The sequence below is a fragment of the Phalacrocorax carbo genome, chromosome 22 (genome assembly GCF_963921805.1).
Source record: "Phalacrocorax carbo chromosome 22, bPhaCar2.1, whole genome shotgun sequence".
NCBI lineage: Eukaryota > Metazoa > Chordata > Aves > Suliformes > Phalacrocoracidae > Phalacrocorax > Phalacrocorax carbo.
The window spans coordinates 8,038,667-8,066,632 of record NC_087534.1 but is presented as its reverse complement, the minus strand read 5'-3'; the positions used below and the strand labels follow the sequence as shown (position 1 = coordinate 8,066,632).

General features: G+C 43.0%; 1 protein-coding gene and 1 non-coding gene across 2 annotated transcripts; both read right to left on the bottom strand.

The window, feature by feature from the left end:
* Positions 1 to 1,071: 1,071 nt before the first annotated feature.
* Positions 1,072 to 27,611, bottom strand: PPP1R8 (protein phosphatase 1 regulatory subunit 8). Its single transcript, XM_064471170.1, has 7 exons — positions 27,359 to 27,611; positions 14,112 to 14,172; positions 7,567 to 7,720; positions 6,713 to 6,933; positions 5,887 to 6,031; positions 4,661 to 4,725; positions 1,072 to 3,732 (listed from the first exon to the last, which is right to left on the bottom strand). Exons 1-7 carry the CDS (start codon positions 27,418 to 27,420, stop codon positions 3,379 to 3,381), a joined length of 1,062 nt encoding a protein of 353 aa, XP_064327240.1. The 5' UTR covers positions 27,421 to 27,611; the 3' UTR covers positions 1,072 to 3,378.
* Positions 11,109 to 11,274, bottom strand: LOC135316837 (small Cajal body-specific RNA 1). Its single transcript, XR_010376062.1, has one exon. It is a non-coding gene; the product is annotated as a small Cajal body-specific RNA 1 (non-coding RNA).
* Positions 27,612 to 27,966: the final 355 nt, after the last annotated feature.

The window sequence follows — 27,966 nt, the reverse complement described above, 5'->3', positions numbered from 1 at the left end:
CACATTGGTGTCCTACGGCACAGCACACTGGGAATCGAACAACTTCTGGGAGCTCGTTACTAGCTGTTAGGATGCCTTCTGGGCGCTGCACTCTTGTGTTTCAAAACCAAAAGGGCAGAGGGGTTCCAATGACAAGCTGGTGAATGCTGCAAGGACAGATGTTCCTGGAAAACACTGCCATTATTCTTTAGCTCAATCACTTACTCAGCTGCAAACTCTCTCCACTTCTTCGTTCCCATCTCTGCATTTCACACTGCAGGGAGTGCTTTAGATTATCATGCAAGTTGACTCCTTTTTAATACGTCCTTTAATACAGGAAATTAACTGCTAACCACAGCAACATTTAAAATGTCAGAACAGAAGTCAAGTACTTAACCTGTACCAGCTACTACTGGATCAGCAGATTGTGCATGAATTGTGAAGATTCAGCCTTCTGCTGACACACAATAAGGAAAATGTAACTGCCCCAGCTGCTTAAAGGATATTGCTGGACTGAGAAGAAACACTAATCTATAGCCTAAATATTACTGAATTCAGCAAAGCTTGGGAATCCCTCTCAACCTCACACCGCAGGCACCAGGGTTATCTTTAACCGGGTCCCAGTTTACTGGTTTTTACTACAGCTCTCCCCAGTGAGCCTGGGGCAAGCCGCAGACAGAGTGTGACAAAGGACGGTGCACTCGGACCAGGCTATAGGTCAGAGGCAGCAAGCTGGGCAATGAAAGAGCAAAGTTGGGCTCTAAAGTACAACTTTTGCAGAGAGATGATCATGCCAGAACCAGATAAAACTTCACTCAGAAAACAAAGGTGACTGCTGTTTAAAATCCACTGTTAAGTGTTACACCTGTGTGCAAAAGTGCAACACGCTGCAGCACGAGGCAGCAAAGCAGGTCACAAGCAGAGAAGCTGGAGCAGCTTTAAGAGCTGCAGCTTGAGCCAGCCACTAAGAACCAGACCTGCAGCGACAGCTGCACTTTGCCACGGCAGAAATCCCTCAATAAGCCACAAAACCATGTACAGTCCCAACTGCAGAAGCGTAGACTGGGAACGAACACACTACACTCTCCAAACTGGCAAAATCTGCATTTAATTTACAACATAGTAAAGGTTACAGGTAAAAAGCTCAACAGAAAGTGTGAAAAGGCCTATTACATATTACACAAGTGTACATACTTCTGTACAAAGCCCCTAGATGTTACACTGTCCCCTCCCGTACTGGCCAGCTATGGCTCCTAAGCTCTAAAATAATGAGAGCTTGTTCAAACCCAGGGAGGAGAAGAGCTTTAAAAAACAATGAGCAGTAAAGCTTCCCTTTTCAAGAAAAAAATCTTGCAAAGAGCCACTTGCAAAAACTGAAACAAAAGATACCCTCCCTGCACGCCCTCCCCTCCCCCCCACAAAAAAAATCCCAACCCAAAAAGGAAGAAGAAAACCTGTTCAACTTTTACTTGCCCTAACTAGTCTTACTCTAAAGAGTTGCCTTCATAAAGCAGACTGGCTGGAAAATTCTACATACCAGGAAGAAGCAAAACTAAAAATAAAGGGAGAAAGATTTTAAGAGTCAGCATGGAGTGTTTGGAAGCAGAATGTCCGAGGACCGAATCATATTCGATAGCAACTAAACAAAGAGCGGCACAACTGTACCATGGAGAAGGTACTGTATTCATCCATATAATAGTTTGAGATAGATATGATGGTGCGGGGAGGGGAACAAACCAGTCTCTAAAGTCACCACTCTTGTGAATGGGGTAGCTACTAGCTCCTTTTTACCTCAGTTACATGATAGAAGCAATCACTCTGCAGATGCAGAAGTCACACTGATTTTGGAGCATCTGTCCAAAACAAGCCTAGTGCGTAACACAGCACTGCTCCAGCAACCCTCGGATTTGCACACCACTACTTAGCCAGGTAGCTACAGCACTGTCCACAACGAACAGCTGGGTATTCTGTCACCAGAGCGCATGCTTCCTGGAGAAATCCTCCAAACAACAAAGGAATGTGACTACCTAGCTGTAACCGTGTTACAGGTGTAAAAGTCCAGAGCAAACCTAAGAAAAACAGAGCTCTAGCCTTACCCTGTATAAAGACTCAGAGTCTGAATACACATGAAACAAATCTTGACATCTAAACCCAAGGATTTGAAGGGCTACAGCAACAATCCAAATCAAGCTTCTCATTTTATTCAATGGGAAAAAATGATGAAGTAGTCAAAAAATGTACTATTTTGAAACCAACTTATGCACGGCTTTCATCGCGGTGAGGCAGATTCTTTACTGAGAGTTCATACTCTAATTTTAAGCAACACTCAGCTCTCACCCACCGTTACTAGCAGGCAGAACAGTATGAGATTGTGGTTTTAGCCGTTAAACATGCAAGTCCTCTGATGCTGCTGATGCTGCTCAGTTTTATGTGTGTCTTGCTGCATCTCGCATATACTCTAAGATTTTTATTTGCAAATAAAAATCAAACTATTTAACTTAACCACCAAGTCTAAAAGCAACTGTTCTCTGTGTTAACTCCACACCTGAAGTTATCACAGGGGAGGGTGTCAACACTGCTTTGTTGTTTATTGTACAGCATGGATAGTGCCTATCCACGGGCCAGTCACCCCCAGGCTCGCCGTGCCGTACGCCGCCACGAGCACCTCCGATCCGCCCACGTACACACCCGTCACCCACCCACCCAGCACTCCACCGCGCGGTACCGAACCACAGCTACGGAAGCCCACCTATTTCTTGTCCATTTCAACTCCATGTTCTCATGAACTGTGCGACTCTGTAGTGTTTTAGGTGGAAATTAAAACAAGCTGTAGCCAAACAAAACAAAACAAAGATAATGCCCCACACTGGTGAGGTTTTGAAAACGTAAAACATAAAAGCTGATTTGTGTTTTGCAAGATTTAGAACTCAAACCAATGGGATTTCTGAAAGGCTTGGCCCCACAAACATTTACTTCCGATACAGCTCACCTGCTACGAGCAAGCCCAGCAGGAACAACATTACTCATAGTAAGCACAACATCTAAATATATGAATTTGCAGGGTTATGACATAAATGATGATTAAATTATATGACTCTGCCCCTTCAACTTGTGGATCAAAATTCAGAGTAAAGACCTCCGGGGACAGTAATGGCTACGAAAAGGCTTCCAGATATATTTTGGTTCCAAAGGAGGTGGGAACTGTAAGTTGGTTTGTTTTTTTTTTTTTGCTTTTAAACAGACATACAAAAACATTTGAAGACAGATCTTTAAAGGATGTTTCACCTCTCCAATCTTGGTATTACATCTGGTTAGGACACTGAAATTTTAAAAAGACGATGCTGCACATGAACAGTTTCTGGAGTTCAGAACTCCCACCCTCTCTCAACAAAACCCAACTCAGATCAGCAGGGAAGGGGTTGGCTTCTTGCCCGGCCACGCCTCCTTTGCGTATTTCTTCTTCTTGGGTTCATTCACAGCTTCAGAATTAAAGACGGCAGGGTTTGGAGCTGGGTTCATGTTAACTGTTGAGGGCACAACAGGAGTCAAGTCCACGTCTGGGGCGAGATTGGGGTAGGGCATTGGCAGACCACCAATGAGCGCCGTCCCATGGACGCCATGCGACTGGGAACCCGCCTCATTGTGAGTTGGAGGTAAACCACCATATAATCCTCCACTGTAGGGAAAGTTTTGCATACGTCGCGATGCAGAATCATCTGTGGTCAGTGAGCCTGGATTCTCCAACCGTTTTTTCTGTAGATGGAAGTATTTAAAGAATTATTAGAAATCCATGAAACAAGCAAGCTATTTAAACTGGACGCCAATGCCATTTTCCCCAAAAAGGCACCTAGACCAGCCACGTATACAGCAGTTACAGACCACGTCCCAGTCTTGGTCCCAGAAGATTTCTTCTGGGTTTCTTTGAAAATGCAGGAAGGGGTGAGAGATGTTGAAGCTCAGGTTTAACCTGAATCAGGTCTGAGCACCTCTTTATCTCCTGTACCTCCTCGCCAGCCTTGAGCTTGTCCGGAACACAAGACCAAGTAGGTCTTTAGCCAGTAACACAGACCCTCCTTCCCCCACAGTCAGAAACGGTAACTTCTAGATCTGGGTGATTTTGTCTAGCTCTTGGTCATTTGAATCTGCTCCTGCAGTCTGCGGGTTTGTGTAGAATTACCCTTTTCCACATACATTTAGTGTATACCAGCAACAAGGGAAATCACTGACACCGTTGCTTAGTTTTGCAAGTCCTCCCTACTCCTAGCATATTCAAATTAAATATAGCACTGGCAACAGACTCACCCTGGAGCAAAGTCTAAACCCTGGTCTTTAGCACTTACAGTATTTAAACAAACAACCTCTTATTTTTACATTTTCCACCCTTCCCACAATTTTAACTTTTGCCTAGAACTACCGTACTGAGTTTCTGGAAAGCATTTCTTTCTGGGAGGAAAAAAATATTGCCAATAATTCCATGTGTTATTAAGGCAAAGAGCTAAAGCTGGATTGGAAGGGAAATGGTCAAGCCTGCTTAAAAAAAAGACCATTGTGAAACATGAACACAACTTTTGTTTAACAACAGAATGCTTTCCACCGTAGAGCATTATGTTTTTAAGGTGTAATTCCTAAAGTGAGTTCACAATATAACATATCAATTAGAAAGCTGGGAGTTGCTCTGTACCTTGACAGGGACTACTGCCGTCTGTACCATGTTCCTGAAACGCCCAACAGAAGGGTCCACATCCTCTGTAAAGGCAAGAACAGCGAAGCTCTCAGTAAGAATGCAGGAAAAGAACACCTGTCAGGTAAAGGAACCTCTATGAAGACTTGGTACATGGACCTCCTCCAAGCCAGCGCTCCAGTGGCTCTCAGTAAGCACAGCATGGCACATGAAGAGAGGAGCTAAGGGGACACCTAGTGGCTTTGTCTCAGTGTGGGCTCATCAGATAGCCTGGTAGGAAAGGCTTCCACTCATATGAAGAGCGGGGAAAGAGGACAGGTGGATGGCCAGTTTGCACTCAGACAGACGGGAGTTCCAGGCTGAAAGCCGCTGCTGACAAGGCACTGCACGTGCTCAAAGGCTGGCCCCAGAAGTCCTGCGGGGACCTTGCAGGAGGAGTCAGAAGAATTTGACGCACAGTCTCTTAAAGTCTGAAAAAATTTACCTTTTTTGTAATGCGAATGTCTGCTGTTTACATTTGGATGTTCTGAGCACTAAAGTGCATAACCTTGGAAATAAAAATGGTTATTCTGAGTGGCATACGCTGCCTAATGAAACTAGCTCCAGACTGTATTTAAAAAATGCATACTCATTAATAAGCTAATCTTATTAATAGGAATATTATCCATATAAAATATGATAAATAGGAGTGTCATTAATATAAAACAGCTAAGGGAGAAAAATGAATAATTAGGAATTGGATTCATCTTCAGAAGCATCGTTTTGAATGGGAATGACTTGTTTCAGATATGAAGACAAGTAGCAAAAAACCTCTGAGCTTGAGATAAATATCCATTAGGCAACAGGTAAAGAAAGCGTTAAGGGACAGGTGAAAACCAAACAAGTTCAGTTCCCATTTAGATTTTAAAGCCGACAAAAAATTTAAAACACTTTCCTCCTTTTGAACCCATGATATCTTCCAAACATTTGACATAATTTTGAAGAATGAAGCTGAGCATGTTTTCGCTGTCCTGCACAAATCACACAGTTACTTTACAAGAAGTAGAAGAAACAGAGAGGTCCAAGAAGCAAATGAGACATGTGGCAGCCTCTCTGAAACAGCAGATCCCAAATATTGACCGCCAAGTTTCTATTCTCCTTATCCATAGGCAGCCATGAGGAATCCCTGTGAAAATACTGGAAAGAGCCTTAAAGGCTTCAACCTAAGATTAAAGCAAACTACTCACCTGGATTGATGATTTCATCATCATCACTGAATGTCACTCTGGAGTTCTTCCGTTTTCTCTTTGGTCTCTGAATATCCAAATTCCCCTCCTCTATGGTTAGTGTGGAAATCCGTTTGTTGTGGGCTGTATTAAACTCTGTCAAGTTCTAATGACAAATTTGGAGATTAAATAGTTTAAACAACTGATGTATGAAGTCTGATTTCATTGTGTCATCGGGCATATCACAAGACCACTGCACACTGTCTAGCTTCAACTTTAGACCCCTAGGAAGAAAGGGTGCTCCAGTGCTGCAACAGGTTCCCCAGAAAGGTTGTGGAGTCTCTGTCTGCAGAGATAGTCAGAGCTTAACCGAGCACAATCCTGGGCAAGCTGCTATAGCTGATCCTGCCTGAGCAGGGGGCTGGACTAGATGATCCTGAGAGGTCCCTTCCAACCTCAACAATCCTGTGAATGCCACACACGCCACTTTCTCCCTCTTCACTAGCTAACTGTAGGAGACAGGGCAGCATTTGCTGTTATCTGGCTACAGGGGACAGTGTGGGAAATCACCCCTGACCTGGGGTAATGCTAGTTGGAGAGCACATACTCCCTGGCAAGCCTTTGTGAGAAGACCACTGGAATAGTAGGATTATTAGATCACTGATTCTGGGGAGGAGCATGATCACAGGCTTATCCGACAGAATGAGATGGTTTGTGCATATCTGTCAGCAGAAATCACATCGGACTGTCTTCAAGGACAAGAAATTAAGAACCTGAACCTAAGCAAACGAGCAGGGAATGCTATCTGTTTAGCTGGAAATGCCACCTAATGTGCTGCTGTACTCACGTCAAGTTCTGTCTCCTCCTCTGGAAGGCCCAGCAAGCCCTTGAGCTCTTCATCTTCACCACCCATTTTCTCATCACCTTTAACTGCTGACGGCAGTGTCTGAGGCTTCTCGCGCAGAGTATATGCCCGTGTAGAGGCACCAAATGAAACCGTGGAGTCAATGGGGATCTGTTGGGGTTTGTGAGGTTCCAAACGGATATGACCCAAGAATGTGCCATGTGCTGAGAACATCAAAATGCAAAATAGTCTGTTAGTCATCAGCTCAGGCTCATGGTATTTGAGTTCAAATCTTGAGAAGTTCAGAAACTGTACATGGTTGATACAAGTCGCTGAGGTACTGCTGAAAACTTTAGCTATGTACATTTTATCTACCACCTCACAAGCTAAGGTAACACACATCAGAAGTCCTCAAAACGTCATGGAAATAAATTACAAACACCATTTACTTTGTGGATTCTTGTAGGTCCCAATGTACAATGTCTGGAATCATTCCCTCGGTGGAAAAAACAGTATGTCAGGTTTTAGATCTTGGGAAACCACCCTCAGAAGAGAAAGATCATTAAAATTGTGAAGTGGGGGCTAATTCACTTTCCTCTGCTCCCACAGCCTCTTAAGAGTCTAGAAATATTTTTTTCCTTAAACATCAAGTGAAGCAGATGTAAGCTGACTGGAAGGAATGCTCCTTTGCTCCTAACCCCTGCCAATCTTTCACTAGGACGCTAATTCATATTATAGTCATCTATTCACATAAGGCAAATAACCAAATAACAACAAAGGAAAAAGTGTCTCAGATTCAGAAATGTTTAAGCACTGAAATATCATACTTCTATCTCAATAAATGTCACGCTACTTACTGCTGTTTAGATCTATGAGGAAAACCCTCTTGAGGTGTTTGTGATAGACCAAGGCAGCATGGACCCGAGAGCAAGACTGGTGGTCAATGGTGAAATCGCACAGGTCAGGATTTCTCCCAAAAAGATAGTATTTCTTCTCATCAATGATGAGTTTCTGAGGTAGAATATCAAACAGAGATACATATTAGACTCCTATAATCCTTTGGATCTTCCTGAAAAAATTCAAGAACATGAATAAACAGAAAAAATTCAAAACAAAGCATCAACATGTAATCAGTATTTCAGTTTTGTCTGACACTGTTCAGTACAGCAACTCAAATCTTCTCTTTGTAAAATCAGAACAGCTGAATGTGGAAGAGTCTCAGTTATTCCCTTCTTTAACAGCCGATACAAGACAGCCTGGGAAGGACAGTAACTGTTCAAAGCATGAGACTGTCTCATGCAAGAGATTCTCTCTCACCTGTGCTCCCAATGACTTTTACACACTCCTAGAGGCAGATGACCTTGGGCCTTGTCTAAGCCAGGAATCTATGCTAAATGATCTCCAGTCCAATACAGAATATCAAAATTGTATCTCTGTACAGAAATGGACATACAGGAGATTTCAGACCTTTATTAGAAAGACAAAACTATATGAATATGTACTGTGATATGAATCCATATTAGTCTATTCAAGTAAGCCATTAGGCATTTCTTCTTAATTCATCCTAGTCCTAATTTCTTTTTCAAACAAGATCTTACTTACTGTAACATCAGTTACATAAACCATCTCTGAAAAGCAAAGGGACACGCTGACACAGTCCTACAGTGTACACTACATATTTCTATTAACAGACAATACTGTTAAAAGGAACTCCTTGTGCCTAAATGCTGAAGTACCTAAGCAATGCAGCCGCCTTCCTCACTGTATGCCAAGATCTTAATCTAACCTGTGTTTTCTTGCTTCCAGTTGCACAAGTCAAAGGCTGGCAGTGCATCACAGATTTGTTAACAGATGGCCTCTCCTGCTTTTTGAAACATTTACCAAAGCCCACACAACGCTTCAACAGCATGATCAAGGGAATGCAGATGATGCATTTTCCATCAGAAAACCGCATCTTAGTTCAGGAAAGCATTGATTTCATGAGACGGTCTGAGCTGAATTAACATTTCACCTGCTGCAGCACGAGGATTTCTCCCCTCTCCCTCCTTCCATTCCCACGTATACAACCCTCTCCTCACCCGCACTGCCACACATCTGAGCCAAGTTCTCAGCTTGCAAAGCACTTTTTTGCTCCCTTAGCCTACTACTGTTTTAGTGGCCTGAATCAGTTTGCCTTCAGTCAGGCACATATCCCAGCTGGCTCTAGCGAGGCAATGGAGGATACGCGCTAGGACTGCGTGATGAGGAAGGACCTCCCTCCCTGGCAGCAGCATTCACGTCGGTCAGACATTTGCTCCTCAGTTTTGCCAGCTGTACAAACCACGCGCTCAGCTAGAAAGAGCTAATATATCAGCCTAGTTACAGGTAGTTGTTTTGGGGTTTTTTTGAGCTTTCGGAAAGGCTGACACAACGGGCACTTAGACACTCATTCTGTGGCACTGACAAGTCACAGAAAATAAGGAGTCAGCTTGGAATAAGACATAGTATTTATATTCCTCTGCCTTGTCTGCAAGCACAGAAATCACATGGACCTAATTTTCTACTACAAATCACCTGGCAAAGTTACATCTCTTTACCTGACCACCAATTACGAACTGCAAGGCTTTTGGCACTGCTGCATCCAGGTGTCGCTTCCTCACTGATTTTTTTCAGATTTTTTCCTAGAAAAATCTGAATGTGTTCTACATTTTCTAGGATGGATTTCTCATTCTTCTGCTGAATATTTGTCAGCCCCCATGCTGCAAGTTCTCATAATCTAGCATTCAGTAGTATTTCGTTTATTTCTGTATGTTTATTCTCTCTTTCAGGTCCCTAGAAGCCTAACCGAACAGCTCAGCTCCACACCAGCATACATCATGACAACTTCACAATTAATTGGTCCCTTAGGTAATAATCTGCTAACATCTCATTGCCAGCTAACTCAAGGTATACGTTTTAAGCAAGATTTCACAAGTGTAAATGCTTTGTGAAATCTACTGAATTACATATTTTGGCCTGCTTTCTTAAAATAACAAGATTTAGGTGATCAGCTCCTGACACCCACTACTAACCCAGGTAACTTCTCACCCAACTGGCCAATTTCAATCAGCACTACAAGATATTAGGTTTCAAGAAGTTCTAGGAAAACAAACAGTTTGATAGGACGACAACTTCATCAGTACTCTCAGTGATACACAGGCTGGCAGAAAATCCACAAGAGCGCCCATACTTCGACTTTAACTATTAAAAAAGTCGTCTTTGTGAGTCCACATCTTGTCAAATAAGACAGGAATCACAGCTTAATTAGCAATTCACTTCAAGTACATTATCTGGTGACAAATGAGGTGCAAATGCAAAATGCAAGTGATTTTCCTCCAACTAGGACATTTAAAACATGCAGGTGTCTCCTCTGAATCTATTTGTGTCTGGTGGGGAGTGGCATACCTTGAAGCCTCAGTACAATTCAGATAAAACCCCCCAGAAGTAAATATAGTGAAAGAGTTGACTGGATTCTGCCCTCACCCACTATCACCTTCCATCTGTTTACAAATGTTGGTTTCCACAAGACCCTCCCTTCAGAATCCACCAGGAAGTGTAAGCCACCGATAAAGAGCTTAAGCTAGTACATGGTTCCCTCAGTCCTTTCTGGCTGAATATTATCTCACCTTTTGTTTTTTTTTAATTCCACCTGTAAATAGATCAACCAATCTCCTCCCTGTACATTCTTCATGCTAGCGTACTTTTGTTACGCTTTCTCTGGCAAGCCTTAATCAACACCTATCATTCCATTAGTCTCACTGATATTTTCCCTTAAGATGACAGTTGTTTCATCCAGCTATTGATCTGTGAATACCACAGTGTTTGCTACAATACATCTGAGAAATGCTGGTTAGGTTTTCTGGGGATTCAACTTCACAGCAATGGATTTATGTCCAATATTACGCAGTACGTTGCTCATTCACTTCAGCACTCTGGGTCTTCCCAAATCCAATACCTTTCTAATAATGAATTCTATGATTCCACTTTGTAAGAAAGACCAGCACTAACTTTTCCTTTAATTCTTGTGTATTGGAAGAAAAAAAAAACCAACAAACTGTAAACACAACACTGATACAAGTGAATCTTCGGAAACTGATTCATTACTCCATGTTTCAGTGCTCAGCTCTGCAAGCAGTTATCTCATGATTTCAACTACCATTAAAATCAGTCCAACAATTTCTCATTCTTGTCCACAACTGAAAGCAAAAGAAGGGTCCCATAAGTTTTCACTTGCACCCATTGCACACAGAACACCACCACTCTGTCTTGAGCATTTCAAGAGATTTTAAGAAGACACAAACAAATTCATAAATTGGAAATACTGCAACAAATCAGAGAAAAAATTTTATTGCCTTTATGTCAAGATAAAGGTTCCAAAATTTTCTGTGCCTCTGAGTTATAACCCAGTGTTATCCTTTATACACTGAGCTTAAACACTTCATGGCTTGTTTTAATGTTGCACTCTTCAGACCCAGCAATCACAAGGTGTACCTCAGACCTCTGCGCAAGGCCTGGGGTACGGATGGCTCGGTTAGTATCAAGTGCCCAGTGATCCACAAGATTTAATAACGTTGGGTTCTGGTTACTGCTGACTACCATAAGACAAAAAAATTTGCCATACGTACGAAAAAGGGGAACAGATGGATCCAGTTCAAGTGCTGTTAATTGTTGCACTCCTGTACATGAACAGAGCGCGCTGTCTCACGTAACTACCGCAGTCTAGAGGACGCTAGTCATCGCCTGTGTACAGCGTGCCAGGCCACAAAGCAACCATGCAGGCGTGCATGGAGCAGTCTGCTAGAACCTCCCCACCGTGCCAGCTCTTCCGTTTCTTACTTCAGCAGAAGTACAAGCCAGATCCTCTGTGCTTCACACGTAGGTGCCTGCGACTGGTCACAGCTCGCCACAGCATTCAGCACACGTATCACACACGGACTGGCAGGGAAGCTGTACCTCACCGATCTTGGTAACACCAATAGCCAGCATCACGTATTCAGGAGGTAAAACACAAACTCCACGGCCATTCTGTAGCCTCGGTGTGATCACACCCTCTGCAGAACCTCGAGTTACTTGGACTAGCAATGGCTGTTAACAGTGCTATGCATGACAGCAAAAAGAACCTCTTTCAGGTTATCAAGAGAGTTGATGGTAGGAAGAGGCAACAAGGATCCTTGTATTGCCCATGTTTCCAGCGCGGACAGAGACCCCAGGCTTACAAAGCCACCTTGGGCTGTAGGTCCAAAAGCTTTGGGAAGCACAGCCTCAGAGCTTGACACCGCCAGGACGATATTCCTGACTGCCAATTTGTCAACACCAAGTTTGCTCATCCATTACCAAAACCAATGGTACATCCTCAGCATCATATGGCATTTTGCTGACTTTTTGGTTGGCTTTTTTTTTTTTTAGCAAGTCCTGCCTAGACTCCCTAGACATTTCCTAACCTGAAGATTAATTCAGCAGACCACTGAATATAAACACGTTCATCCCAAAGCTCTCTCTCCACATTCAAAAATCCAAAAGAAACACGACAAGAAAAAAATTCATCTCATAGAATAAGTCTCCAAGGTGGGACGGCTGCATTATGTTTGGCCACCTGCCACATACAAAAAAACCCAAAGTCACTGCTATTTGGCTTTGTTTGTTGAATCTCATCACATGGCCTGAAAGAAATACTGCAAAACCCAGTGCCAAGTAGAATCCTTACCCCAGATGCTGCTGCTGGGATGGCAGTGAGAAGGCTGAGCTGAGAAGCAGTCCTACCACAGCCCTCTGATCTCTGAAAATTATTCTGAACATACAACAGTACCATGAGAAGCGGGTTACATGGCCCATGGTCTGAAGGCAAAGGCAAAGGGTTTGAAAGCTGTAATGCCTAAAAGAGCCAGTCATGGATAGCTCCAACATAGTCCAAGTAGCACATATGAACCAACTCAGCCATGCCTTGTATGAACTAATGAGCTGCTTTGAAGATGCAGTAAATGTGTGTTAGTATCTAATTAGTTTCAAATTAAGGCCGAGCAAAGATCTCTTTTAGGTCAAGACTGCTTTGCCAATTTTCTGTGTCTTTAAATCCAGTGTAAGAGCACTTTCTTCAAAGTTTAAAACCAACAGTTATGGACTGTAAGAAAAGCCTCATTTTACTTGTTTCTGCCCTGGGAAAACACAAGTTTGTTTGTGAGATACCTGTTTGTGACATCTCTATCTGCCTTCCTGTGCAAAGCATATTCTGGTAACTTAATCAAATTCTAAAGAGTAAAGCTCTCCCGCTGGACACCCCAAGGAACACTTACTACTGCCTGATGATCCTGTGGTAACATCTGTTAAAACACAGCCAAAATTTTACGCTAACTAAATCTTTCTTGATCTAACACTGAGTTCTTAATTTTCCACGTTTCTGTTCAGAAAAGCTGGCTCAACTTCGCAAACCTTTGCTGTCCAGAAACAGAAACTGTTTCAGTCAATTGCAAGTGAGAAGTCCCTCCACAGCTAAAGTACATTCACTGGCTTGGGTCCTCTCTGTCAACCACATTAAAGAGCGTTTTTTTGTTATTATTATTTACTACTTTTAGCATGATATAAGACAAAATAAGAAATAGAGCATAAGGGGGTGTATATATTAGACAAATTCCCTTGCTGTAATAAAAGGAACTCATTGTATCCGTGCTAATCACAACACTTCACAGATCCAGAACATGGGATGAAAAATCACACTGCATTTCACACTGTGGGCCAGGGCAACAATCCTGTAAAATACAGGACGCCTAGTTAATGTTACTGTAAAACAAAATAAAAAATAAACTGACCACATAAGTATCTCAAACAAGCAGTACAAGAGTTTTTCCTCTTACTCTTTTGTATTTGGGATTTCTTTCCCCCTGTTATTCGAGTTTCTGCTCCTGAAGTTCCGAAAACATGGTGCCTTCTGGCTGCACTCCGTTACCTCCTATATACGTGTCTCGTCAGGAGCAAAATGTCAGCTTCGGTCCAAAGTTAAGTTTGGAAGAAATATGGCTCTGCAAAGTATCAAGTTTCCCTTAGAAACATTTTATTTTTATTCTCTCCTCCTAGGAGAGGTTTGATGTTCAGGAATCAAGGTGTCATTCATTGTTCGCTAGTTGAGCACTGCGGTTTTGTATCCCTTCAAACAGTGCATCTAAGCGGAAGATAACTGATGGAAGCACTGCAGAGTGTAAGACAGCCTTAGAGTACAGGCAAGGGAAAATGCACTTCATTCTGAAGATTCATAGTAAAACAAGCTGATTTGAAAATAATGAATATGAGTGAGAAAGGAGATACTTATAAGTATGGAAAATGCTGGGAAATGTTCTATTGCTGGTGCCTACATGTACGACACACCAAATACATACAAAACCTGTTTTCATACCTCAATGAGTTTGTCTCCTTTGACTACATCCAGATGTAAGCCAGGTGGTGGTTTCCCTGCCCTGGAAAATAAAGAATGGAAAATATAGTGTCAAAATATTAAATAAAAAGTTTATTAGTGTTAGAGCTAATACTCTATTAGAGCTACAGACCAAACCTACACAAACACAAGCAGGATTGTTTTTGCAAAAATATGAAAATCCCGTAATTTGCTTTTCCTCTCTGCAGACTCCTTCTGACAACACATAAAACATAATTTTTTACAGTTAAGAATTAAGCTAACAGGAGATGAGGCATTTCAAGCTTTACTTGTCCAGGTGAAAACCAGCTAATTTACAAAATGAACAGAGCACCTTCTAAGAGAACATGATGAGAGGCCAGGAAGGGGCTAACAACTAGAGAAGGGGATAGGCTGGGACTGTTTCCTTAAGGGCCTGCTCAGGGCTCTGTTCTCTCATGTTACCTTCAAAACAGTAGCTCTCTACCCTTAGCTGCTGAGAGGAACAGAAACTTCTACCATCCTTCCCCTCTAGGACTTGTAATGGCAAAAAACCTGACAGGGGCTTCACACACACCTGTAATCTTATAAAAATGTTGGCCAGAGTTCCTCTGCACTCACCCTAAACTTTTCTACCAACACAGGTAACACAGAAGAGACTACAGTATTGGATGGCAGAGGGACCCCGACCTCTCCTCCTCCACCAAATTCTCAAACAAACAGCAGCTCAGCTCCCCCAGCCCTGCTCACCTCCTGGGAAGCAGATTCACCAGCCAGGCAGCGCTATTCCCGCTTGGGCAAAGGGAGCACAGAGGCACGTGGGATTTGGCAACGTGCAGCAAAACAAGGCTAACATGCGGGAGAACCCATGAGGATTAGCAGCATCAAAAACTTATTGGGTATTTACAGAGCTCAAAACCAGGACACCACTGTCCAATACACTGCCTTCCACGAAACAGGATCTTTGGCTGTTGACAGCAAATGATCATCTTCTGCTCAGATCTCTCAAAATCTGCACCTCTACTACTTCTTCAGTGATAACAGCACTGCTGCCTGTCTCTAGGGCCGGACCAACTTTCTGGGCGATAGCAGCGACCCAGTTCCCAGCTACACCGCTGCTCTTCTGAAGAGCAATGACAGAGATCACATTCCCATTTACTGCTTTCCCTGCTGCACGGAGCGGGCCAAGAGAACAGCGACAATGGGTAGGACATTCTCAGCATGGCTGGAGAAGAAAGAAAGGTCACTTGTAATTCAAGTTGTTTGAGGGGGGTAAATATAGATATTCATGTTTCTGGGACGTGCCTTACAGTTTGGAGGTTTCTTCTGTGTCTCCAGGTCATCTGGGTACTGTACACACGCTCTGCTAGGTAACATCATACAAGAACACAGTCCTCTTATTTCTGCTTCTTTTCTTTCTCAAAGTATTGCACATGCATTTTCCATTCTTGCTCCAAATCCATACTAGCCTGCTCAGATCTCTCTCTGGCCCTTCCTTTAAGATGCCAGTTTGGACTTTCACAAGTTTTCTTACCAAGCCCTTCTCTAAGATTGTGCATAGCACCATCCTAACAAAATAAGGTGGATATGGCTGATACTGATTCTTATTCTTTTGGATGAACAAACAGCAGCAGCAAAAACAAAGGGTGCAAAGGTCCATGGCAATTGCTAAAATGGTGACTGCTTCCTAGAAGAGGGATTAAGGTGGTGTGTGGGAAAGACCAGCATGTAAAAATGCTCCCAAAGGTGATACACAGTCTGTCTGATGAGTTCTGCAAGGACTGACTCTTCCAGTCACTCCAGTACAGCTAGGGGACTGCCTCCTCTTAAGTACTGCTCTTGGATCATACAGCCAGGCGACACCTGAGTATTGCCATCTCTTCCCGTGCTCCCCTCAGATCTCAGCTCTCAGAGAGCTGAAAGACAGGAAACTGAGACACAGAGTTCATTCATCGATTCCTGTCCACTTCTCAGTGTTTCCTCTTTCTGTCCCTGAGTACTGGCAAGCTTGTTTTTCTCTGTTCCACCAAGACTGCCAAGTTCTAGTTACTCTGTGACACAACTTTTTATAGTTTTCACAAAGCCTGCCTTACTTTGATCGAACAAAAGCTGCTTCCCCCACCTTTTTTCTCTTTTCCTTCCAAATAGGTAAACCTTTCAACAAATTATCTCTATAAGCAAGTCTACTTACTTACTCAATCTGGCCTCTGCTTTTCTTTTCAGTGATCTCTTCCTGGATACTCAACAGTCACTCTGTCCTAAAAACATATTAGCAACATCCTCGACATACCTAGTTCAGTCACAGGAAAGCTCCCAAGTGCTCTAGAACATCCACTTTCCTCTTCTGTAAACAGAATCCTGTCTGATGGTCATCTTTTGTCATACATAACCTCTAATTTTTCATTACCCCACTACTTTTTACCCTGCTTTACCTTCAACTTTATTTTGAACACAGAAAAAAAAGCCCAGCAGCAGCACATGATAGTGCCTTCAGCTATGAATTAAGGTGCTTGAAATTTTTATCTATTCTCTGGCATCTTTTGGACTGAGAATCCTTCGCAGACAGTATTTCCCCAATCTACTTATGCGTGCAAAACACTGAACACAGTAAGGCTTAAATACTGATCACAATACCATCAAAACAAACTCACAGAAATAATTTCTGATACAGAAAATAGTCTGTCCCTTTGGAACAAACTAAACCAATGTCACACCTTAGGCTGCTGAAGTCAGATACTTGAAAAGCCTTTTAATGAAAAAAAAGTAGAAAGATTTTCCAGTTCTATATTGAAAACTGATTAGTTCCAGAGTCACCAAAGATCAGAACAAATGGCTGTATTTGGAAGTGTCAGCAACCCCTCACATGCTCTGCCTTATCAGACCCCTCACCTCATGCATCAAGGAAGTAAAACATGGAAATGAAATCTCTTGCAAAAATCTACCAGAAGAAAGTTTTTAGGAAGTTGGTACTGTGCTCTTAGATGAGAGCAGTTTTTTTCCCCTCTTATTTCCAATATTAAAGAAGTAAGTCCTCTCCCACTAAATTTTAGCACTAAATGTGCTAAAATATCCACTAAACTAATTGTCCTACACTGTTCTGAAGGATGGAGAATTACTTGAGGTCAACAGACTCTCCTCTCTGTAGAACACATACGGACAGCCAGGCTTAGCACTGCTCCAAGACAACCCATCTCACATCAGAGCTTGGCTCCAGCACAAGCTCTTGCGTTTGAAAAAGAAAAACAAACAAGAAGCTGTTCTGCACCTTCCAGACTGTGCATCACAGTGCCCCCCACCTGAACGTCGTCCGTGCTCTACAGGTCAGCATTCTGCAAGTGACCTTAAAGTAAGGCCTGCAAACGGACCGATAGTTAATGATCACTAGTTCAGTAAGTTTAACTGTGACAAAGTACGCTTAAACTGCCTAAGGCTTACTTGGGAGAAAAGAAGCCTTCCAGAGAATTAATGAGGCTGGCCGCAAGGAGAACATGACCATAACAGTATCATTAAATGAGTTCACTGGATCAGAGGAGAGGTGAGAGGACACCCCACACTAGAGTTTTTCTTAACTAAGAATTAGTCAAAGGAATTCAAAGAAGAGGCAGAGTGAGAGTTTATGAGAATTGATATAAAGAAGTAACAAACTGGAAAACCCAGATGGTATTTAGCCAAGCATTCTAAGAGACAGCAAATACCAGTTTTCTACACTTAACAGTTGAGGAATCTATTGCTTAAACTACCCTCACTGTCAGAGAATTAAAGTTATCAACTGATTATGCTAATTTTAAAGCATATTTCAGAAGTGATGTGCAAACTCCATAAAGTCAAGCTCTGACAGGAAAACTGGTAGAATAGAATATTTCAGTTGGAAGGGGCCTACAACAGTCACCCAGTTTCACAGCCCGACCACTTCAGGGCTGACCAAAGGTTAAAGCATGTTATTAAGGGCGTTGTCCAAATGCCTCTTAAACACTGACAGTCTCGGGGCATCGACCACCTCTCCCAAAGCCTGTTCCAGTGTTTGACCACCCTCTCTGTAAAGAAATGCTTCCTAATGTCAAGTCTGAACCTCCCCTGGCGCAGCTTTGAACCACTCCCACGTGTCCTATCACTGGATCCCAGGGAGAAGAGCCCAGCACCTCCCTCTCCACACCCCCTCCTCAGGAAGCTGTAGAGAGCAAAGCTGGAGAAACTGTAATGCTGAGCGGAATGAGCAGACAGATGGGAACTGAATAACAGCCAGGCGAGGACAGTCATCTGATCTGCACATCAATACTCAGCAGTACTTACCCTTTGGAAATGTGACGGTATGTGGAGCATGACAGTTCTTCCAATGGCAGCAAAACATTTTTCTTGGACAAAGAAGGATAAACCTTGTTTGGGATTACACATAATCTGCTCCTTTTGGCCTTTGTAAGAATCCCAAGACAACAATGACTGTGCTGAAAGAACCTTGTGTTTGACAGAATGCAGCCAAGCACTGAAATAGTTTCTGTTCTACATAAGATGAGTTGAACATCCTGGGAAAGGCGTTAGTGTGGTGTCTGGATAAAACTGATGTTTATTAGCCAAATCACTTGACTTCTTGCGAGAGGAAGTAGGTATAGTCATGGATGATGAGAAATGAGTATGGAATTGAGCCTGCTGTTCACTACCTGTGCAATGGATGGGCAGTTACAAAGTGGACTGTTTAATCTCAAAATATTCCTAATGGGTGTTCTGTTTTGGGTTTTTTTGTGTGCGTGTTTTGGGTTTTTTTTATTGCAAAGTGAACTTTCCTTAAAATGATACTCTTCAATAGTTGCATACAAGATGTGTACTATTTACACAGGGGTCCAAAAACATTGTATTGATGTTCCTTTACGCCATTTCTCTTGTAAAATGAGAGCCCAATTTAATCAAGAGAGCAGTGCTGCTTCTGTATAACTTCAAGAACTCTACTTATCTTTCACATTCCTGTGGAGTTGTATCAAGCAGATCAAACCGACCAACTCAGAGTAAGGAACGTTCTGCAAATTAAAAACTACCTCCAGTAACCACTCCTGGGTGCCTTACACAGGAATGCTCTCACGGTTTCCATCAGTTACCAACACAAGGACTTCCAGAGCCACAGTTACTACCTGTTTAAATAACTATCTACAAAAATTGCTCTAAGACCCATGTAAACGTAATGTTCTCACTGAATCTTACACAAACAATTTCATAGATCGCCTACATATAGCTGAAGCACCCTCTCCACTATTTGGCCACAAATCTGCCTGCTGTTAATTTAATTTTGCAAACTCTAGTTATTCTCCTCAAAAGGACGGCAAGCACTTGTCTCCTACAGATGTTCCAGTCACTACTCAAGACACCCAACATATCTCTCAGGTGTTCCTTTTCCAGACTGAAGAGGAGCGTAGGCTAACCGACTGCAGCACAGCTTCCTACATCTTTGATTGAGATAATACTTAAAAATAATACTGGAGAGAAAGAATTCACATGGTTTTTGAGGAGGCAAGTAGTATCCCAAAATCTACCAGAATTCCTGGAGACAACCAAGATGATGTAAACATGGCTATCAGTACAGCAGACTGGCATTTTTAGAAAAGCTTTTGGCAAAATTATCAAATCGTCTTATGGAAATTAAGGTGTGACAGGGAGAAGAAACACTAATTCCTTAGGGAATGTAAATGAATAAGAGTTGGGAAGGAGTAGGGTTCTGCGAGGGCTCTGTGATGTTTATATGCAGTCTGGAGAAGAGGAAGAACAAAATGAGAAAAATCACTTATCACAACAGTTATGCAGGAAACTCAAATGGGACTACAATGCTGCAAACAAATCTCATGTTACTGAACTACTGCTTGAGAAAACATCCTGGGGGAAAAAAACCCATAAAAATCAGCACTCTCAAGTGCTGGTACATGCTAGAGAAAGACCACTTCAACCAGGCAAACACAACCAGGAGCTCCACGCTCCTTATTGCCACTCAGGAAAGACTTAGAGCTGCCATGACTAATTTCAGAAAGAATCAGAGGAACACTCATCAACGCTGACAAAGACATCATAAGGAAGAAACTATATAAGTACAATGTTTTCACATCTGAAAGCTGTATTAGTTCTGGTTCTCTTGTTGAGAAGGGCACAAGGATGAAAACCAGCACGGATGGCTTCATGCTATGTTGGTCTCTTCTCCCAAGGAACAGGCCACAGGATGAGAGGAAATGGCTTCAAGCTGTGCCAGGGGAGGCTTAGATTGGGTATTGGGGAAAATGTCTGTACTGGAAGAGTGGTCAGGCCTTGGCACAGGCTGCCCACAGAGGTGGGGGAGTTACCGTCCCTGGGGGTGTCCAAAAAATGTGTAGCTGTGGTACTTTGGGACAGGGTTTAGGAGGCCTGGGGGTGTTGGGTTGGACTTGATGATCCTAGAGGTCTTTTCCAACCTTAATGATTCCATAATTCTATGCAAGGGAGGGGAGGGAAAAAAAACAAAAGAGTACATCCCTTCAGAAGCTTGGAAGAAAACAGGCAAGTATCCATTCCTTTTGTCCTCTTAATGAATGCTACAAAAATGTATTCATTATGTCTTGAAACAAGCAGCAAGGAGCCCTGGATCTGAAAACAAGGAGAGCGCCTTTTCTACCATTTGAATAATTTGTAAAAAGAACTGTCACTCAGATTTGTGGAATTAAACTCTAAGTTATCAAAGAAAAATTAGAATATTTGTGGAGACTAGGTCTGGTGTTAGTTAATTTAGTAAGTTAAATATGACCACCCAGACAGAGTCTTCAGCTCACAAACCCCTGTTGCTTCTGATGGCCAGAAGCCCAGAGCGCATACAAGAGGAGTTACACATCAGGCTAATGTGTAAGTTATCGGTCACTACTACATATGATAGGAAACCACCCGGGCTGTTGTTTTCCATTAGTATGGCTGGTTTTATGCTGTTTTCTATAGAAAGAAATCAGAATAAAGAAAAAAATCCTCCTCTTATCAAGATGTTGGTTGAATACAAAGTTGTTGCTGATCTTGTGCATCAGTGATGGAAGTGAGTCATATGCCTTTCTCAGAGCACAGCATACACACCGCAGAAACTGAGGCCAAGCTAGCACGGGAATTCGTTTGGGTGACAATTTTGACAATACAAGGAGGTATTATGACAAGGTTAAGGCCAAAATCTTTTGGGTAATTATTTTCACTCATGCACAATGGTTTCTTCCCACGTGGAAGAAGAGGGCTAGATAAAGAGCTGACCAATAATTCTGATCCAACCTCGTTATGTCTGGAGGAAATATGATGGCTAGGGCATTTGAACTCTAAAAACCAAATGCAGGTTGATGGGAGGCATTTAGGATTTCCTTTACTCTTAGAGGCATTAAAATAATTCTTGCCAAACTTCCAGTTGTAAGAAATACAGTTTAAAAAGCTTGTGGTTCAAACTTGGTGATTACAGACGTTTCCTGAACTCAAAAAATTGCACTGTGGTTTAAGAATATTTTATGGAAGATTTCTGATGAGAAACGTAGCTGCTTCAACTGAACAAAACATTCCATTTGTATTAAAGCATTTGCCCAACTTCACCTTGGCACTATGTATGTTTTCTTGTTACAATGCAGTTCCACACAGAACTTGATTTTACTGGTTCACTCTGGTTCCCTTGGTTACTTACTCAGAAACAAAGTCTCCATGGAATACAGTGAAATTTGGAAATTGTATACAAAATTCAATTCCTGAGAACAGGGCCATAAATATTCTATTAGAGAGAACAACAGGTTTTATGACATCAAAAAAATTGAATTCAAACGGCACTGAAATAAATACGAAAATGAATATTAAGTAGTGAGCAAGGACGCAGTGACTATTTGATAAGATTATTCCTACATTTTCAGAGTGAGAATGGGTACGTTAGGGGTGTAATTCACCTGTAGAAATCAGAAGAAAAGACAGGACCTCCAGAATCAGCAACTCCAGCCACTGCTGCTGCAGATCATCCTGCTGTAACCTTTACACCCACCCGGAAGCTGTTCCAAAGCGTCGCTATTCTCACAGTTTGATTTCCATCCTAAATTTTTGGTCCGTTAATTCCCATTCTGAATTTTGGTGGTTTTTTCCCCTTCAGCTATAAAAAAAGTTCCCCAATACCATCTATCTCCAAAAATATTTTGCCATTGAAAACCACTGTTGTTTTTATTTTACTAGACAACTAAAGCTCTGTTCCATCTCAGAGTAAGATCACCGTTTCCCCATCAATGAATTTTCCCACTGCATCTGCTCCCGTTTGAATTGAGCTTTATTAAGTATAGGTAACATAGACTACACGTTTTCATCAGTGCCTTCTGCAACAGCATTGACACTTCCCTAGCTTACGAACAGATATTATTACATATCAGGCAGAGTATTAGTCTTTTTATTTATTTTTTTAACAGTTACGATACTAGCAATTGAAGGTCACTGCGATTAGCATACATACTTGTGTATATGTGCCTTTTATTTCTGAATATGAACTTGTGTCATTTTACTTCTGAATAGTGAGTTTCTGGCTTTAAGAAGAAGTTCTTGTTCTTAGTCCCTATTTTCCATCTTTCACTTCTGCATTTTATCTTGTTTTACCGTTCTGGTTTTCAAATTATACCAAAAAGACTGGCTAATACTCTGGCCTCTATGTTGACCATGCTTGTGTCACTAACAAGTATGATGGTTACTTTTGTCAAGGTAATTAAGAAAAGCCCCCCAACACTAAAGGAGTTAGCCCATGGACTCTATTCAGCTCCTCAAAGTCAGTTCCTTATACACTCACAGTTCTTGTATGAACCCCTTTATTCTCCCTAAAATGATCATTTCCTGTGTGTTCTGAAAGAAGAGAGTCTTGAAGAAAAAGCTGGTTCATCTGACAAAGTCAGCCTTTGGCAGACACAGTACATCTACGTCCCCGCCTTGAATAATTAATTCCTTCACAATATAGTCTAGCAGCTGGACACAGTGAAGTTCAGGTTTTCCCAGAGCAGCTACACGTATGGATTTGTTGGCTTTACAATATTTAAGATGAATGCCACTGAACAAAAACAAGTTGCAGCATAGGTTTTTAAAAGATTAAAACACCTACAAGCAAAAATTCTTCCTTCTGATTGGAACCAGAGAAATGTGTTTCTTCACCTTATGCTGTACAGGGCAGCCCACTGCGCTGCGCCTAACATCAGGATGATTCTGTGAGGAATCTGTACAGATTATTTTGGCCATTGATGGCAAACCCTCTACGGCAGAACTATGGGAAAAAGCGGGGACAGACAGTCAAGAGGAGGAAGAAAAGCCCAAGCTGAGTTGAACCCTGCAAGGAGCATATTCAGTAACAAAAATAAAGCGTCTCAGGAAAGAGGACCAAGCCATTAGTTCATGCTTTGGGATGTGATGCTAGCTAGGAGCACCAAATAACAGAACTGAAGTTTTACAAATTAGCTGACAGTATCTCTTCGACAAGGCTAAGATTCAACGTTGACATGCCAACTGGGCCACAACAGCTAAGTCCAGCTGAAACTCGGCAGCCTCACTGAAGTTAAGTCCTATCCAGACTAAAGAGAAATTTTGAGTTGTAGTTATTAAGGACATAGACAGGACAACTTTAATTCTATTGTGTTAGTTTAAAATTAGGTCAATTATTTAGGCTTCTAAATGTGGACTCAGAAGCCTAAATTTAGCCACTTCCTAAAAGTCTTGGCCTATGTGACTACTGTACACACCTTCATGCCCAACTTCAAGGACAAGGTGGAATTTCCAGAACTCAGGAGCACACCTTCTCCAGAAATGTGTGCACAATCATTGCCAGGAATAGCTTGTTCTTGGCTCAGAGAAACTGAAGAGGAACAACTGTTGCCTTTAAACCATACTATTTCAAATGTATGTATACTCCAGAACAAGCTTGAATCTCCATCTAACAGTGTGTCAAAAGAGCGAGTAAAGAAATATTCAGAATCCCAAATGCAGGTTAAACCAGGACAAGAGGAGCAGCAGGCAGTATCCTGGAGCATCTGATGGTCACCTCCAAACTACACCCCAGACCATTTGTACCTCATGGAGATTACTTCTACTCGCTAACACCACTTCAGAAGGCGTGCAAAAGTCTTAATAAAGCTAGGATAAGTAATTGTTACCTAAAGACATTTTCGAATCTCATGGTATGGCTAAATTTTAATCCATAGAAAGTATTGGCAACATCTTTATTCCAACTTTATTCCAATTTTAAATGCATCGTCCATGTCTTTGCTAACATGTACAGAGGAATTACAGAACACCCATAAACAAGTACTGGCATAAGCAAGCACTACTGAGACAGCATTCATTATTTTTCATCTGTCTTGAGCCAGTTTAACTGTTAGAAACACAAGAAAATAAATATTTTATGGACTACGAATAAGTAACCTATAACAGCATAAAAACTAAATCAAAGCTAGAACTTAAAACTAATTAAAACCTTGAATTTCAGTAGAGAAGTTTCTTCTGAAAACTGGATACTAAAGCACTGTCCACGTTAGGAAAGAACAGATACAGCGATGGAGGCAAATCTCAAAAGCATGGGCAACAATTTAAAGACAACAAAGAAAAAGCTATTTCGGTTGATTATATTTAAGACATATTTCTCATATAACTGGTGTCTGCAGTCCCCGAGGCAGCTGTACTTAGAGGCAGAAAAATAAATAAGTAAAGACTCTGATTTTTACTGTAATATAGGGTAATGAGACTGAAGATAATTCACTACAGAAGCAGCTCTTACTTACCATGAAAACTCCCTGCAACTCCATGTTTTTGGTCATCCAAAGCTCTCCCTATGAAGATCTACATTGCTACCTATACAGAAGGCTTTCAGTGCTTGAGGAAAACTTCAAGGATCCTGCAGGATACATTTACACCGAGACTTTCTGGAAGTCAGAACTTCAAAAAACAATACTGTTGATCCAAGCCTGCTATTGCAAACCATTTTCACTCTGGAGAATCCTACCTCTGAAAGGCTCATGACTTATTTAATATCTTAACTGTGTGTCCTTTGGTTTACGCTGGAAGAAATAAATACTTTAAAACTAGAATCTGTAATTCAGTAGATGCCAGCAGAAGTAATTTAGAAGTAAACTTTTATTGTGAAATATATTCTATTACTTTTTGCAGACTAGAAAAGTAAACCAGAAGTAAATAAATTCAACCTGGTAGAAGAGCTCCCCCCTGTTACTGGAGGAGGCAGTGGAGTACCACCAGCCATAACTACCTAATACTGCCCATTTTCGGTTGCCTATTCAGCAGCGTATAAACACTGTAACTGGAAGCTATCCATACTGCCTTCCTGCTACAGTTTATTTATTTTTCTCACACTTATGAAACGACAGCTTACCTGCTTCAAAAGAAGTCTTAGGGAAAAACGTTAAGTTTTCCCACACAGAAAAGAATCTTTCACCAATATTAATTGCTACCTCCACGCATGACAGATTGACTACAATCAAACAGTATCAGGTACGCCTTTCACTAGACCAGTATAAACAAACAGCCTGTCTGAACATGGTCTTTAAAATATTACAATGTGCATATTTACAACAGAGGTGCAAGGGGAAATAAAGAGCTTCCCTAGAATGCGTAAGGAGAGAGTCCATATACGAGCTCTGCTTTACCTGAGAAGGATTTTAGAACATTACAGTAAAAGGACATTCAGGTTGCAAAAAGTGAATTAAAATCACCTCAGAAATGTCAGAATAAGGCAGGCCCTGGTACCCGAACGTGACCCCCTTGCTCCTGAGTGTGAAAACCCTGGCTTGGATCATCTCCCTGACGCCCCTTCCAGCTTGTTTCTCTATCATTCAGCGCAACAGATTGTGCTTCAAAACCAAACCAGGTCAGCAGCAGCATGGCAAAGCAAGCTGCCTGTCTGCAAGACCCTGCCCTGTTCCTAGCGGGAGCCAGAAAGCATGTAGCTAAAGAGGCCCCCCCAGTTATAGCTGTTACAGTCCTCCGCTCCTGCTGATACGTATTTAGGAGTTCTTCTGCAGTAGCATGCAAGTCACTGCAACTCAGCATTTCACAAGTTACGCTTCTCCAGCTGTTCAATCCAGAGCTTTCAAAGGCAGGAGTCCTTCAAATTTACCACAAACACTGTTGTATAAAAACCTCTAAGAAAAAAATATTAAAGAGATCACACTTCAAATTTGAAGTTGAACATCTAGAATAATTTTTGGCTTTATCTTCTCTATTGTGTCATCTTATGGAGCACCATCTTGTCTCATAGAGCTGCTTGTTACTGTATATGTTCAGCACAAATAAAATACTGAAACACATCTTCCCCATGAGAGTGTTAAATGGTTTTACTAACTAAAGCAGATGCTTATAAAACAGGTCAAAAATAAAAAGCACATTCACTAAGCATCCATTCACTGAGCACTATCATCAAAGCACTGAAAGGTAGGGGACCTGTAGCAAAAAAACAGATGACTATGCAATTAAAGACTGCAATCATGCACGCACATGTACAGCTAGCTCATACAAACCCTTGACTTTTCAGTTGCAACACTCTCATTTTCTATGCGATATAACTGCACACGTCCCCTGAACAATAAATGTCCTGGCACCCAAAGACAGTACAGCAAAGATCTACGTAGTAATGCATCAAAAAATTCAAAGCGAGTGAAGCAGGGATCCAAGTAACCTCATCTTAGGGCCTGCTTTCACGAGAAGGTTGGACCAGATGATTTTCAGAGATCCTTTCCAACGTGGACCTTTCTACGACTCTAAACCCATCCAGGTTCACGGCCCCGATACTGCTTCTCCAACGCACCGCTCTCCTCCGACTGGACTCAGCGTAATACAGAAATCCAGGCTAGTTTCAAGCGGATAGATTTCTCGTGCTGAATACATCACTTGAGCAGAAAGATTCACGCGTGCTACATGCCATGTCGTGCTGAAGCCCTCGGGAGGAGGCGCCGCGCCCCGAGCTCCGGCCAGCGCTGCGCCGCGGCCGCCGGACGCACCCGCGGGCCCGCACGACCCGAGCGCGGAGCCTGGCAGGCCCGGCCCGCCGCGGCGCACAGCCGCCCGGCTGCAGGCTCGGGGAGCGCGGCCTCGGGCAGCGCAGGCCCGAGCGGGCGGCCGCGGCCCTCCGCGCCCCGAGCTCCCCACGCCCGCCCGGCCCGGCCCCGCCGCCACTCCCCCGGCCCGGCCGCCTCCCGCGGGAGGCCCGCGGCACACCCGGAGGCGAGCGGCCCGGAGGTGCGGCCCCGGCCCCGTCCCGTCCCGCCACTCACCAACTGGGGCACTCGAAGAGCGAGAGGCCGCCGCCGCCGGCAGAGTTCACGCTCGCCGCCATCTTGCCTCTGCCCCATTCAGGCGGGCCGAGGCAGGCTGGGAAGCTGGAGGACCGGCGCGGGAGGCCGTCCCGGCGTGCCCCGCGCGGTGCGGCGGGCGGGGCGGGCCCAGGCCCGGCGAGCGGCGGCGGGGACCCGCTGCCCGCCCCGAGGCGGCCCGGCGGGGCTCAGGGCCCGGGGCCCGGCCCTCGGAGAGCGGCGCCGGCCGTCCCCCTCCTTGCTGACGGGGGGGGTCGGTAAGAGGTTTAGCAGCAGCGCAGTAACCCCGGTCAAACCCTTCCGAAACAGGCTTTCAACCCCCCATTTTCGCAGGTGTTTCAGCATCTCGGCTTGTTCGAGAACATCAGACAGAAACCCAGTTAAGCAGCAGGTAGCACAGGTCATGTACTTCGTTACAAACACAGATAATCGACCTTATATGAGGGAAAAATCACGTTATCCCCACGAGCCGCAGCTCCCCTGAGCGCTGTTGCTCTGAGGGCCTTGCACCCAAGCGGCGCAGGAACGGCTGCCTCGACCAGCAGCACAAGCAGGCCTATGCCAGCGCT